We start from the raw sequence: 16,809 nt of genomic DNA, 5'->3' as shown, positions 1-16,809 counted from the left end.
AAACTTTACACCCATTTCGACTTTGGAATCCGGATCGATCCATCTAAGTCATTGTTTAGCATCCCAATTTACTTATTAGTAACCAAGTAGTCCAAGAAATCAAACTCTATATCATGTCCCGAGTATCACAATCTCTTGGCTCATGCAAGCACTACAGAAGGCAATGCTGAAAACTCCACCGAGACATCTATTTAGAATTAACTCGCCAAAATCCTATAAACAATTAGATACAACCGTCTGGTAGAACGGGGAGATAATTAAATCAACACATTACATAACAGTGCACTTTGTAACTTGTAACATCACTATAAATCTATAAATTTCTAATAGGGATTCACATTTTTATCAAAAGGAAAAGAAAAAGTAAAAGAAAAAGACAAGACATAGCATCTACTTGTAAGGAAGCCAATTGGCATTTCAATCTTACCTCCAATGCTGATTTCCAAATTGAGCACTTAACTTCATCTTTGTTCCTTCTATATGCTTTGCAATATGGTCGGCCAACAACTCCAAATATCTCATCACTAATTTACAACAGGTCAATCTCACTTACCATGAAATCTCTAAGTACAGATGCAACTTTGCCCTTGTTTGGTGGGATATCCAGCATTCAGGCAACTTCGGTGATACGGTCTAAAACCGTACAAACAATGATAAAGTGAGTTTTTTTTCTTTTTCTCTCAAAGATGAATCAAGAATAAGAGCATGACATTAAACCTTACATAGCCAAAAGCAGGACAAAATTGGGGAAAATAATGCTCTGGCTTTTCACCTGCAATGTAAATAATTGTACAATGATGGGGAAAGCAATATGATGAGACAATGAAATGCGAAGGAAATGCCCAACAAAGATCATTCCCGTTCCACTTGCTTAATTTGTAAAGCAGCCTCCCCCAGATGCCTCAATCAAAGCTTCGCAACATCATGATGCTGAGACTTCTTTCTGGCAAATTGAGCTGTCGAAGAGTTGATCAGTTCTTCAGCCAAATATTCTCCTCAGAGGATCGATCTCTGAAACTGATTCATCAAAATACAGCATGAGGCACTGGTTTAACCATTTGGTGGGGGCGGTCTGAGATTATGCGAGATATATGGGGAGCTCCTATGGGTGATGGGAGCTTGGAGAAGTGGGTTATAACGATCAAAGATGATGCGCCCTCCTCGCCCAATCCTTCCATGAAAGTGATATGGTGGTGTAACTGAACCATCTTCAACAGGTGGATCTGGCGGCTGTTTGATGCCAGCAGCAGCCAACCTCCCTTGATCCAGTGGTCTTGTGAATAACAAGACTGGCTCTCCTGGGTCCTACACTTGTTATCAACATTACAGAGTAATACAATAAGTGGAACAATACACTAAAAATATAATCCACTTGCTCCCATAGTATGACATCATGTCAACAATATGACAGACAACTTCTAAGAATCAAAGTTTCTCCTTGAGTTCCAGAAATAGAAGAAATGGAAAGTTAAGGATGAAGGAAGCTTACCTTCTGGTGCAGCCATCCATTTGGAGGAGGTCTTCTTTTCAACTCTCGCTTTATGCATACAGTAGGAACGACTGTAAGCTTGCTATCTGAGAATCGTGGATGGATGGTAGCAGGACGAGCGTACGTCCGATCATTTGTTGCATCATCTGAGTCCATGTAATCATCTTCACTTGACCCAAACTTGGAAGCTGGTTGGAAGCCTGAAAATGTGATGCCATCTTCAACAAGCTGCGCCTCATGCTGTAAATACTTTATAGTTAGTATCACACAAATGAAAACAATGTAAAGGTAGCAAGTATACTAGCAAAGAATTTGACAACCAGCTCCTTTACAATGTAATGTTTCAAAATAAGAAAACCACAGTAATTAGTCATAGACCTAGTATTCTTCAGTCACAATATAAGGATCTCTTTTGCTTAAAACCTACCTATCTGTCACATCCATTGACGGAGTCCCAACTTTGAATTAGACCCTCATGAAAAGGAGAATATGTTGCAAGTTTGTGACTAACTAGCTTCAAAAAAATAGCCAACTTATTAAGAAATATCATTGTTAATGATATTTTCAAAATTACTTTTCTCATAGAGGAGATATACCATTAGGTATATATGATTAGCAGTTAAGACTGTTGGCCTTATATACCAACAGAAGTTTCCTCACCAAAAATAGAACACTTAAAGGAAAGTTAAAATAACTATAAAGTTTAAATCACTATCGATGGAAACTCCAGTGCTCAGCATGTAATTAGCAAATTGACTAATAGAAAAGCTTGTGAAGACAATCATCTGTGCATGTAAGGACAAACTACACTTCTGAGAACATTAAACACAATCAGAAAGTAGTGATAATTGAAGATGATTATCCTACCATAGCCTTACATAATTGTCTGTTTTCTTTCTAGAAACTTGGGCTCAGCCTTGTTCTGTTATGAATGTTTATGGACATCTATAGGCATAACATAATGCAAACAACTCTTGCCGCAATAATTCTACCTAAATTGCAGCACGGAGGCATGAAAATACAGTTGAAGTGATAATCTTGACTGAAGGGTCTCTTGGAAAGTAGAAACTACAACCCATCTTGTCAATCAATAATAGTCTCAATCTGGTTATCTGTGTCCTTTGACACTACCTATTCCCAAAGTGGATTAAGAAAAGGTATCATGAAGATGACAAAAGATTGAAATCTAGTTCGAAATTTGCCCATATGTTTCTAATGACCTGCAACGACATCCAACATGCTGCAATGTCAAGTCCTTTATGAACCAAAATCAAGTACCTTTTTTTTCTCAGATTACTCAGAGAGTCAAATCCAACACATTTTAGGGCTGCAGACCTAATTAGCAGCAGGTCTTTTGTGAGTCAAGTCTGGATATATTTAAATGTTATCAGTTGTTCTTGAATTTAATGTACTGAGTCCTTTTTCATGACAGCATGACAAAGTAAGCTAATATCCCTTTAAATCTGGTAAAGTGAATTCAAACACCCCAAAAGCTCCATTATTTGATCTAGCCATTAGACAGACCACAAGGAACAAGGGCTGGAGGATCGAGTGAAAAATATCAGAATCTCCTTAACTACCTTCTTACTGTACCATAACACAGTAAGTGTATTCGTCAAACTAAGTTAACATATAAGATGCAAAGCTATCTCGAAGCTAACAGTTTTTAGTATTTGATGAAGTCTACATCTTTATATGGGAACAGTGCAGGTCCTGCAGGATAGACAGAAAATAGAGACACCATAACAAATAGCATTTAACAATTAATTGAATTTCACTGTAGGTTAAAGTTTACTAGTTTTAGAACAAAAAAGAGTGCAGTTGTGGAGCTTACAGTATATTTTATCTGAATTCGTTGAAGGTTGACCTCGCACTCCATTACCTCTCGCTTCTTCTCTTCTCTCTGCAAGAGTACAATTATTTTCACTTCTGAATAATCATTCCAAAGTAAACTAACTTGTGAGGATTAACTAGTCTTTGTTCAAAAGAAAACCTTAATCAAAGCCTCCAGTAGTATCTTTGCCTGGTCAAAGTTGCGCCTTACCTGATGAAGAATTTGACAGACAATAAGCAACTCATCATAAAGTAGAATTCATTATCTTTTAACCAGAAACAGAATATCAGAATACTACTGAGATGTACTTCTCATGAATGTCTCAAGATCAAGATCATATTTAAAAACTAGATAAGAAAATAAGTGCTCCATTTCACACTGCAGAAGTTCACTCATGACAGTGAGAAACATCAAACATTGCATATTTCTTTTCTCTAATCATAAAATTTCTACCAAAAGATGATAAGGAAAGAAATGAAAGACTGGCCTCCCAGAGGTGTGACAACCTAGGATGTGATACCTTAACTTTTGCATCATAGCATAGAGATCAATATTGAATTATTGATCTATTATTACTGTACACAGATGTAAAGAATTTATGGCTTTTGTTGATATAATGCATTTAGATGGAATTATTTGTATCGTGGATTGAAAAACAATCTTCAATTTTGACCTCTATGCATCTACTAGTAGGTAGTAAAATTATAATCAGCGGCTCCTTGGCATAGTTCCTGTTATTTTGTCTCAACAGATCCAATAAGCCAAGTAAATAATACATCACTTGACAACCCTGACGACCAGCACAAAATTACATATTGATGTTTATGACCAAGAACCAGAAGTTCATGCTGATCACAAATAAAGCCATAAACCAGTGCTTGCGAATATTCCTATGGAGAGTTTTAATCTTTCACGTATATTAAGAACAAGGTCCCATAATGCACAAAAACAAGAATCAAATAGGCTCTCACTTAATATTTTGCCTCATTTACAAACAAACACAGCTAATAGCGTTTCGCTTCCAGTTCTTTGGAAGAAGAAACTGGCTTCTCTGTTCTTCATTGATCTGGGGGATGGGAACCGTCTATCACTCGGGAAACTAGACATCAAATTGTGGCTTGATGACGATAACTAAGCTGAAATGCCGGAGTTAGCTGCTGGTCTCCAGGGTGGTGCCTTACCGCACCACAGGTGCACACGTGGTAGCGCTACCGGTGGTGCTTCAAGATTCCAATATACTGCATCCAAGATCAGAACAAGCTTGCCAGCGGATCACTGCCATTTACCCTCAGTCAGTGGTCAATTGCTGAACCCACTTGCCTTCATTAGAACAAAGAAAAAGGAGATGCAGCCAAGTATCCTACAAAGAGACTCCCAAGAGCCAAAACTTTTATTGAAGGAATGATTAATAAGCTAGAGCCAGCCATCTTATCCACTGAAAGACTGAAAATGCTTCAAGCTATCAAACTCACACTTCCTCAAATTTTTTTTTTCATTTCCTCCACTGAATACCTTCAAGATTTTGTTTTACTTAGTCCATATTGCACTATCGTTAACTGGTAAGTTCTCGGCATGGATCTAATCGCGTACTTGAAGACAGTTCAGGTTAGACCAATGTCTAGTTAAAGAAACCTGATCCAACCTTCTTGCAGCTCTAATCTTAAAAGACAATAAACAAGATTTGCAGTTTAACTAAGTATGCTTGGCATGTCATGCACCAGATAGTATCAAATTACCAAGATCAGACACCAGCTGCAGCTGCTGATCATTTATGATCACTCTTGCGGTGTTCCCAGTTTACCCTAGAGCAGCCATGTCGACTACAGGTGACAATTACTGACCTTGACGAACACACGACAGACCTGGTCTATACAGGACTTTTTTAATTTTCAGCTAGTATAGAAGAAGAGGCAGAGTTGCTAGTAGCTACACAGGGCTAAGAAACTATATCTGGGTAAGTACTTATACACTATATATGCCAGTCGTGCCTACTCTCACTGTGTTTTATACAAATTTGTCAGAATATTTTCTACTGTTTTTTTACTGAGATTATATATTCAAAAACTTTGCTATAGCAGAATGGAGTAACTTAGATAGGCCTGGGTCTTCCTAGTTCTTTAGTTTGAGGGTTGGGCTGGCTTAGCTGGTCCTAATTCCTAGACTGTAAGTGTAACTCACCTAGTTAAATAAGGGTCCAATCCACCCTTAATGTTGACAAAAGCAAGTAAGATTTTGCAGTATGACACTTAGATATTTTCAGGGGAACAAAAATATTCTAGGTTCTCAGTCCTCACAGTTAGCTATGGCAAAGTACTTCATCCACGTAAACAGAGAAAGCCACTAGATTATCAAGGTCAATTAGTTCACTTGAGTGGAGAATTGACCAATTTGTAAGAACACTAATTCATCTTCAAGCGGATAGTTTTGCAACCCAAGGCACAATTTACTCTCAAATTCTGATAATTCATTCAGATCTAAGTTAGATCAAAATGTCCTAACCAACCGTGCATTGCTAGTTCATGATCAAGAAAGAGCATAATGAACCCTAAGAATATATGGTAGCTTAATCATCTTCCTTGTCTATTTTGATGTGGTAGCTGGATCATCCTCCCACTCATGGGTGTATCAGTGTATCCTAATGATTTTCTATTTCTTTAGACTGTGCAAGGCAATGATGGAATTGCCCGAAGCAAAACATTGTAATAAATGTAATACAGATCCCTATGCAGCATCTACACAATTGTAGGCGGGTTTTGTTAGTAATCAAGGCATCAAAAAGAAGCCTGTATATGGTGTTAACAAATAATGGTTTCCAAGTCATATATCATTCAGGTTATAAAGAATTCCTGTACTATCATAGACTCTAAGGATATTCACATGAAAAGAAACCAAAAGGAATATAACGATCTGTGATACAATATTACAATCCATCCTATGATGCAGTTTGAGGCACAATCTGGTGCTGACCTGCACAATGACACAAACCACTACTTATTACAGTCAACCAAACATTCTATAACGAGCTCTCTAACTCAACTCTATGGGATTAAATCATTAAATCAGCTTAAGATTAAGGGAAGAAAATAGCTTGAAGAACAATCTAGACCCTCTAAACTTTTCTTCCATTTTCTATTTTGATCTACCTTAAGAATCCTACCTATAGACATAGCAAACTATAGTTAATCCAAAGATCTCATGAGGTGATATTAACTAGACATTGAAATTTTGGAGATTGATTGAGGAAGAATTTTGGAATTATAGAGATCATTCCATGACATTATAAAAATTATATGGTATTATTAATTGCAAAAGGCATCACTCATAATCCTTTTCACTTGTCCAAAGATTTTATGAGATGGCATAAATATTCCCATTTCCCAGCAATGCTAATTCTCCTTTCATCGTTCTTCAAATACTATTTATCAGACTCTGATTAAATTCAGGTCATAAGAGGATTTGACTATGATTACACTTCCAATGTACACATAAAATAAATAACAATCGCATAATATATGAAAGGAAAAGTGGTCCATTTCTTTTATGTGCCGTTGTGATATTTAACGTGTGAGAATTAACTAGTAATGATTAAAAAATAAAAACCTCTTTTCAAGTTCAAATAGAACTGATTCAATAAAATGTATTTCCCTTATTTCACCTAATTTCTTGCCTTCTTATAGAAAAGCATCTGAATCAGCATCTAACTTCATAATAAGGAATATGCTTCAGGAAAATTGGTATCTTGACAGTTACTTTAAAAATTTCTCATCAACTCTGTATTTTGAACAGGTTTGCTTTTAACATACTAACTTGAAGGGTTGCTACTGACAACTACATAAAAATTCCATCTTAAATGGAGTCCTATACCAAATAGAAAGAATTTTACAGATTACAATGCTGGCTACCCTATAAATGTATGATGTACATCAAACGTAAGTAGGATAAAAAACAAACACATTAACTTTAGAAATTGGGAAACCCAATATATTGTCAAAAAAGTTACACAGCCAGTAAAATTTCTAGATGAGCAGTAATCATTAAATGCATGTGATGTCTTGGTTTCTTAGATCTGGGGCACATGATAATGGCAGAAAAAGGTAAATACTATAACAAATAGTTCTCTTAAAAAATATATTCACTTCATTCAGAAGAGAAGCAAGCAACCGCATTGACATGAGAAGCAAACTCTACTCCATTTATGCACTAACATAAGCAGCTAAAGTAGTAAGGATAGTGCTATAGGGACCAATGACTTTACCAGGCGAAGTTTTTCAAACGAATGGACATTATTTTCTCTCCTTTGCATCTGAAAAGACAAAACGAGTTAGAATTAAAACAAACAATACTGTGTTGCACACAATATTGTGTAGACTGTAAAGAAATGATTGTCCATTATCTTCAAATACTTCCTAGATAACCATTTGCAATTAGCTATAACCCTTACCCTTCTTGTGTGCAGACGGGGAGCCTTTTCCCTCGGTCTAAACACATTGTACGGATTTGTATCATTGACTGGTGGTGGAGGCTACAGAAACATCAAATTAACAGTAAGTATTTTGAATAGCATGAAACCAAAAGGAACTATGAAATTGATAACAAGCTGAACATTGAGTAGTAACTAGTAAATAGATAGAATGAGAAGGAATCCAATTAACTATAAGGGTTTCTATGTTAAGTAGCACAGGGCAAGCCAACCGGAATGTACTGCATTGGCTCACAACAAGCCTATGGTGACTTCCATATTGGGCTGGCAAGGTACAATAGAAAACAAGCTGACGCATGATACATAGGTCAACTGACATGCCTTGATTTAGCATAGCATGTGTTGTCCAACATACACTCTGCTGAGTGCCAAGTGTCATTACACCTTATTCATCTGAATGAATATGAAATTTTGGGGGAAAGAATTTTTATATGTTTGTACCTCTTATCCAATGAGCAAACCTTTACAAAACTTAACAAAACTTTAAGCACTGAAGGACTTGCTTGAATTGTCCTAGCCCTAAAACCAGTAATCAAGATTAAAATCTACTGAGTGTGAACTTCCACGTTCCTTCTTATGTTCCCCTCTCAAAAAGGCCTCAGAAAATTATTTCGAGAATTATCAATGGAACAGTCTGTTCTAGCATCCTGAGAGGCCCTAATAGTAGGATAAGCTTTTAATGCAGAGTAAGCCATCTAGAAAGAGCTTTTCTAGGAATAGACTCTGACAGGACAGGAAAACCATATATATTGCAAAAGAATTTCAGGTGAGCCAGCAAAAGGAAAATCAGATAATTAGCTGGAAGGTTTCAGAAGTACAGGTGAATCTGTCCAAAGTCATGTAAAGGAAAGTTCTTCCTACAATACCGAAGCAGGTAAAAACAGTAACAGCTTTAGATTGTACAGTATGTATTTGCTTGATGAAACGTGGTAGAGCATGTGCTGATAGTTTACTTGGAAGTCTTGAACGAACCTTTAGTCAAAAGCACCACGGTTTAAACTCTTGGCCAAAATAGATCGAGGATTGGCTGGAAGTGATCCAAAAAGCCAACCGAAATGGGAAGAAATAACAAAATTGGGCGTAACTATCGGCCAAAACGTGCTAGTTTCATCTGAAATGGATCTTGTTTGCTGTGAACCCTTTAACCCAGATCTGACCCAATTACCTAAGTTAAAATTTCTGGTAAAGACAGAGTAAGCTCGTGACCCTTCACTTTTTTTTCTGTCCTGTGACCTAGCCGACACATTAAAGCCCACCAGTGGTCCTCTCTCTTTCTATTTTCTTCTCTCCAATATTCATCTCCGGTGGTGGCAAGCTCTCTTTCTCTCTCTATTTTCTTCTCTGGCAATCTCCATGATCCATGCACTCAGCTCCTCCTTTTGGGTTTTTTCTCCCTCGAGCAAGGTGTAGAGAAGCGAGGAAGTGGGAAATTTGGGAGCACCCCCTATTCCTCAACAACAATCCTTTCTTTTTCTTTTTCTTTTTTGCTTTATTACTGCCACAGTTGCCTACTTGCATAATGCAAATACAAATTATGTCTTGACATGGACTTATTGCACTTGACAGTTGATATTGACTTCGTAGTATAATATTAAAATGTTATTACCTGTTATACGTCATGCAATGGTCTGTCTCCATTCTTGTTAAAAATTTTCATGTAATTTACTAACTTTTCCAACAGATTAAGATTTAAGAATGGCTCTTAACAAGGTCCCCAAAATTGGTCGATCCTAAATCGGACCGGCAGATCCCAATTTGGGCCTACAACTAGTCAATTGACTAGTTTCAGGTGGGTATTGGACGATACCTGATTAGGATTGACCGATTTGGGCCCAAACAGTCGAATCCGCTGTGATACGACCCATAGACATCAATTTTTTGATGTCCCCATTGTCTTCTTCCTCCGATTTCCAATTTTTTCTCTCTCAACCAAAGCACCAGTGCTTCTCAGATGTAGATCCGACTCCGGTCAACATCCTTCAAACTCCGTCGACACAAATCCAACAAAAACTCTGGCAACCTTGGGTATAGTTTATTTTATTTTATTTCCTTTGTTTCTCTCTCTCTCTCTCTCTCTCTTCTCTTCTTCACTGTAGAAGCATAAAAGAATTCTTGCTTTTATTCTCCCTTTCTCGAACTGAATCGTCTTTCTCAACTTGTGCCTACCGCAATTTTTTCTCCGCTCTTTCTAACTTAGTCTCTCTGCAACATCTAGTTTTTTTTCATTTTCTCCCTCTCCCACTCTCCAACTTAGTCTCTCTGCAACATCTAGTTTTTTTTTCATTTTCTCCCTCTCCCACTCTCCAACTTAGTCTCTCTGCAACATCTAGTTTTTTTTATGTGTCTTCTCTCTTTCTCTCTCTCTCTCTCTCTCCTTCTCTCCCCCACTCTCTAACACCAAAGCCTTTCTCAGCTTGCGCCATAGAAGTTTTTTTTAATTCTTCTCTTTATCTCTCTTTCCCACTCTAACTTACTCTTTGCAGCAGCAGCTGATTTTCTTCCTTTTTTTTGTCTTCTTTTTTAAGTTCTTTTCTCTTTCTCTCTCACCCACTCTCTAAGTTTCAACAACCCCTCTTTTTCTCTATGATGATAAAGTGTCATCTCAGTTCTGCAGCAGTAGATTAGAGACTATAGAGATAAGTATAGAGTTAGAGAGTAATTAGAGGGGGAGATTAAAAATTTAGGATTACATTGCCCTTCATTATGAATTATATTTTGAATCTGATCTCTGTTTAGGTTTGGTTTACAGCTTTCTGTTGAAAATTAAAATGGCACAAAAAGATAATCTTTGGACGAATACTTTTTTTGGTTTTCAGCTTCATATATGAAATAATTATAATTTTCTTATTTTGTCTTTATTTTTTCTAAAATTAAAAAAAAAAACTATATTTTTAGATAATATTTAAAAGTTTACATACTTAGTAAATAGTTTGATTCGATACGAACGACTGATACGAGTATGACCGATATGTATCGTTTTTCTGCACAACCGTTCCGGTTTTCAAAACCTTAACTCCACAAGAATTTTCAACATTTTTATCTTTTATTGTTTAAAAGAAACAAAACTAAAAAAAAAAAATCTGAAACTTCATAACCAACAGAAGCTATGAAACATTTCGTTTCCCTGTAAACGAAATCGAAACTTTGAACCTTGAAGAGCATTGGTCCTTACCAAGAGTTGATTCTATAGAGCAATTGTAAATAGTGTACTAATAGGAAAGACAAAAAAACTGAATTTCACATAATACATAATCAACATACTCAAACAACGCCAAACCAACCAATATACAATCTATCTAAGGAGAAAAGACAAACTATAAATATTATTCTACAATCAAGGTGAAGAACCAAACCTGCAACCGCCGTAGAATAGGCTTCTGCCATCGCTCTCGCTGATAAGATAGAAAAATATAAAAAGATAAATAAAGCATCACATATATCCAGTACCAAAACTAAAAGCAGGATTACCACAAATTCACAACAAATGAAAGTAAATTTTGTTGCATAACAAAACCAAACAAACCAAAGGTATAAGTTTTGAACAAGGTTTGCATGATATTCAAAATGAAGAGATACAAGTTAGCCTACAATAATAGTAATATAAAGTGTACCTTTGCTTTCCAATAATTATATACAGACTGAAAAACTGCAAACCGTACAGACAAGGATTGTAAAGCCTGCAAATATAATAACTGTAAGATTCAACAAAATGATTAAACAAAATTAAGCATATTTTCCAATGTGATCAATTTATACAGTAAATCAAGCCTTACAGTTTAAGATTCACTACCAAATGTGTTTCTGTGTGGGTCTTTTACAATTTAATTGCAGATATTTTGTAATTGACAAGATTGGACTTTTGAAAACTAAGTGCATATATTTTCTATAACCAATGCACATTTTGCTATGCACACAATTTTATATATGCAGTGAATACTAGATCCCATTATTGTCAATCGAAAAACAAAATGCATTAAAATTGCAAAGGCCTGTTTCTGCATTAACATGCTAATTTGTCTTACTCTAGAGTTTTAGCAACATTAGAATAGACAGTCAGATTTTATCAAATGATTTGCAAATCATGCAAAAGTCAAATCAAATGTATCATCATAGCAATCTTAGAAAAACTATGCCTACTTGTAAAGTCTTTGTAATGATTTCAAATTTTCAATATCCATTTAGTGCGATAATTTGTGCATCAATCATTATTGTGAATAAAATGAAGGATGAAAAAGAGCTCTTGAAGTAATATTTAGAAAGATGATTGTAATGTTTGAAACAAGATGTCCTTACTTAGAAGTACAAACATATTTTGACATCATCAACAAACCTAAATAAATAGGATCTGCACCCCTGTGTTGTTTTATTTCCATTGAAACTAACATCAAGAATTAGGAGACTTATTTAGTGCTATACATAATATAAAATAAAATCCAGCCATTGCCAGAATAAATTGTGTGCTACATAACAATAATAAATTATCAAAGAGGTAACTATTCACCTCCATAGCAGCATCAATCTGCAAAAGGACAGGAACAGGTGATCCGAAAGTGGGTGTTATGACTCCAGCTCTTTCTCGAGTTTTATGATCCAAAACTTCCAACTTGAACAGAAGGATCTCAAATCTGAATTGAAGAAATGAAAATTTCTATAATACTTAATGACAAAAGGGAAAGGTACAAATATGCAAAAGGTATGGAGGACTTCAGTTTGTGAAGTAAGCAGTAGTTACTAAGAATAATGAGATAAAGCGAGATTAGAAAGAGGAAAGAAGAAAACAGAAAATAGAAAATAGAGATGAGTAAGAATAAAAGCGCTCGAATCTAGTTTATATTGTTTATAAAACCTCTTTTCAATCCATAATCTATTGACACATCCTTATTATTTGCCTACTAAAGACCATTACTAAAGACTTCATCATACAATATGACTAACCTGATTATTAAATGGACTGTTTAAGAAAGAGATAAAGCCAATATAAACTACCCTTCTAAAAGCCCCAAGAAGAACAAAAAATCATATGTCAAGGCTAGCATGAAAAATAACTATCGTCAACAGTGTAAAGTACAATCTATAGTAAAATTAGAAAAAAGGAAAAGCAGCAAGCCCATAAACCATATTGATTTTACTTCAGACTTCAAGTCTTCATCATGACGATGGAACCTACCAGAACTTGTACTTCTTACAATGAATAGCTTCCACTGCATTGAAAATAATGGGTTTTGCAATGTATACCCAAAGAATTCCCTAATTTGTCATGTATACACTTCATAACCTTTCTTTTAGCATAAATGCCCTTCATGTTAATTTTGTTGACAACTAAAAGTTAAAATACATAATATTTAATTACAGAAGACATAAATGCCTTTAACAGAGATGTATACATATATGGAAAATGGGTATTTTGTGTTTTTATTTCCAAAAGGCTCATAGTTTAACTAACAATTAGTTTTGAGGGGCATCTGTTCAAAAAGAGTTTTGAGAAGTATCTATGCAAATATGAAAGGTTCTGAGGGGTATACAGTACACAAAATACCAGAACTTGAGGAGTGTAGAAGCAAATAGGATTTTTTTTTTAGTATAAAAATAAAGTTTCCAACTTGGCAACTAGAAGTACATATAGAAAGCAAAACATGCGGCTTATGCTGAAACACATTTTTACAAATATACATTCAGAAATCAGGTTACTTTTCAGTTGGAAGAATCTTTCTCTCATGGTTGAACTCTTCAAGCCAATCCTCGTCCTCATTGTCCACATCATACTCAACAAATTCACCAATCTCAGCCCTGGCTGCAAAAGGTAATCAATAGTTAGACAAAGTATCATTAGATTTGTATTATTAAAGATAACTAATCTCCCAGAGACAGTTGCGACAAACCTCCTCTTCCTCGTAAATATGATGTAGGTTGTGCAAAGGTGCGAGAATAATCTCTTTCATAAGTATCCACAACACTGAACTGAGGAGTAGGTATCTCTTGAGAATTTTTCTTTGGAGGAGCTGGATGCACCTGTAAGATTGCAAAAGTAACATGGCAATGACTTCAAAGAGCATTTGTTTGAGATAAAGGTATAAATCAAATTTCATAATCCAACAAAAGAATTCACCATTCATGAGAACAAGGCAAGCAATAAGCATCCCAAATTTAAGATATTCTGCACGATTCCAAATTCTTACTATCAAACTGCCCAAAGAATGTTATACAAATTTCAAAAATAGCATAAAAGCTACACAGCGGAAACAACTAGACAAAGCAACTTCTTATGGCTCGTATGCTTCAATTAAGTGGACATGTGAACTAGCTCTTTGCACTAATTAGCCATTGAGTGGATGGAAAAAGTAATACTAAAATTGTTAACAAACAAAGCAGGATGAGTTGCAAATGAAAAGGTAAGCTCATATCTTAAATTTCTATGCACATCTTGATTACTTATTCCTTTCTTATCAGCACTATGAAAGACTGATTAAAAATGATAGAAGAGGAAAACTACTTCTGCATTCATGAATAAAAGAAAAAATATACTCAATCCTCTCAGCACTATGAAGAGCCTATAGAAGATGATAAAAGGGCCAAGCACCATAACAAACTGCTCTTGCATTCATGAATAATGGTTCTTTAAACCTGATTCCTAGAGAGCAAACCATAAACTAGCAGAAGCACATGAACAGTTAGGCAAACATGTGGCAAAAGCCAATGCCAAATTGCCGACCTGTCCAGAAATCCCACTTAAGTAAATTTATTTCTGCAAATGATTCGTATAGCACGAGTATAGCTTCCCAACGACCTTCATGAAGAAATAAAATTCAGCAAGAGGCAGTGGCAGAGCACATGATTCAACAATGATGTTAGTCAACTACACTACTACAGCTAGCCAAATTACACTGAAATGCTGAAGTTGGTACGTGTATCACCTCAATGTCAGCTTCCACAGCGAGGCGCTGCAGCTGGGAGTTGCGGGTGGAAGCTCCAGTGCTCGGTGCCTCATCATCCTCAAACTCTTTGATGGATTTGACGATTGGTAGCTTCTTGTGGATGTCAAGGGGACGAGGCCTAAATGACAACCTACTCATATCCACTTCATCTCCCTTACAAACACCAACTTCACTCCCCCGCTCATACCACCACCATTGCACTCAAAACCAACTAATAATCGCACTTTCGATCACTCAGAAGCTCCAAATCACTTCGCGAGCACTAGGGCTCACAATTCACCTCATGTTCCAATAGAGCAACTGTACGAACCAACTCAAAATGGAATACCACCCAATTCAAAAACCAGGTCTAAGAAAAGGAAAACCCTAGAAGCTCGAGACCCAAAACACCAAACCACTTGCCGAAGCTGCCCTAGAAAACGTAAGAACGCGACTCCTCTCTTGCCCAGGGGATGCCCTAGTTCCAAGCGAGCGAAGAAAGGAGCCACCAAGTTGCCACCTTTCCGACAAATCCCCACTCCTCAGGCCAGGTAATGATCGTTAAGGTAGGAAAAGGGACCTCCGGGGGCAATTCGAGGTCGGTTGTGGCACTGCAGTCGACTGCAGTCGCAGCCAAGTCAGGCGGATTTAGGGCACGGGATCGAACGGGCAGAAAAGGGCGTTGCGTTGGGGGAACCGAGAAGGGAGAACGAAGAAGGAAGAGAATTAGAGATATCGCGAGGAAAGAAGTGAGGAATAGCTGGAATTGGTTAGGGTTCGGAGGGGTGGAGCTCTTTCTAGGGTTTGAAAGGGAGGAAAAAAAAAGGAGGGAAGTGGAACGAAGGAGAGAGAGGTGGGGGGGTGTCGAAGGAGTCTTCTTCGCTCGATGGCTCGGAAACGCATACGGTCGAGTATACGCACGGAGTATATGCTTCGTATGTAGACAAAAATACATCATCTTTTTATGCAAAACTTAATTCCTTTTCTTTTCTTCTTTCAGAAAAAAATACAAACTTTTATTTTTATTTTTATTTTTTTATTTTTTTATTTTGAGAAAAAAAAATTGGAGATTCATCATGATGATGATGATTATTAAGTACGATAATTAGATATATATATTACTTTATTTTTTATATTGAGAATTTTATATTCAAATCATTCGGTTATATTAGGATTAGGGTTAATATCTCAATCCTTAATAAGTCTTTGCTTTCGGTTTAGAAATCCCTGATTGAGTAATTAATTTTTTTTATTTTTTATATCTAATTAAATTTATTTTTTAATAAATTAAGACTAACTAGTCGAGTTCGGGCTTTGGTTTGACCGAAGAAAGCCTAATAGTTTTGGAACTAAGTGATGTAAATAAAAGTTCACAGATACACTTTAAAATTTGACCAAACTATAAAATATATATATATTTTTTTATTTTTATGTTATGAACCGACTTGATCCGATTCGAAATTGTACTCAGAGAACAATAATTAGATATATATTATTTTATTTTATATTGAGAATTTTATATTCAAATCTTTCAGTTATATTAGGATTAGAGTAATATCTCAATTTTTAAGGCCATGTTTGCTTTATGTTTAGAAATCTCTCCTAAACTGGTTCGATAGTTAAATATTTTTTTATCGTTCATATCTAATTAAATTTATTATTAAATAAATTAAGACTAAGAAATAAGATTAACTAATCGAGTTTGGAACTTAGTTTCAAACTAAACAAGACGTAAGAGTCTTGGAGCTGAGTAATGTAAATAAAAGTTGTTTTGTTAAAACTAAGAAATAAAACTAACTAATCGAGTTCGGGACTTAGTTTCAAACTAAACAAGGCATAAGAGTCTTGGAGCCGAGTAATAATGTAAATAAAAGTTCAGCGATACACTTTAAAATTTAACCAAACTATAAAAAATATAGTATTTTTTCCTTATTTTTATGTGTTTTTCTTACTATTTTAACCCTTATGGAAAATCTTGCATATACAGTAATATTGTCTAGTGCATTCTCAAGTATACCCACCCTAATCACTCCATTGTCCAGCTTTAATATTGGAAAAGAATAGAAAAAGGAGAAATAAGAAACTCTTGTTTAGT

At 35.8% G+C, this 16,809-nt stretch overlaps 1 protein-coding gene across 1 annotated transcript; it reads right to left on the bottom strand.

The window, feature by feature from the left end:
* Window positions 1-743: 743 nt before the first annotated feature.
* LOC140767049 (uncharacterized) lies at window positions 744-15,591 on the bottom strand. The gene is made up of 12 exons (XM_073106802.1): window positions 14,715-15,591; window positions 13,683-13,812; window positions 13,492-13,594; window positions 12,305-12,428; window positions 11,415-11,480; window positions 11,157-11,195; window positions 7,765-7,845; window positions 7,579-7,626; window positions 3,483-3,533; window positions 3,324-3,392; window positions 1,490-1,729; window positions 744-1,305 (listed from the first exon to the last, which is right to left on the bottom strand). Exons 1-12 carry the CDS (start codon window positions 14,871-14,873, stop codon window positions 1,051-1,053), a joined length of 1,365 nt encoding a protein of 454 aa, XP_072962903.1. The 5' UTR covers window positions 14,874-15,591; the 3' UTR covers window positions 744-1,050.
* Between the last annotated feature and the right edge of the window lie 1,218 nt (window positions 15,592-16,809).

Source organism: Typha angustifolia, chromosome 9, assembly GCF_048772165.1.
Source record: "Typha angustifolia cultivar Huaian chromosome 9, ASM4877216v1, whole genome shotgun sequence".
Classification (NCBI taxonomy): domain Eukaryota; kingdom Viridiplantae; phylum Streptophyta; class Magnoliopsida; order Poales; family Typhaceae; genus Typha; species Typha angustifolia.
This window is presented reverse-complemented; position numbering and strand designations above follow the sequence as displayed.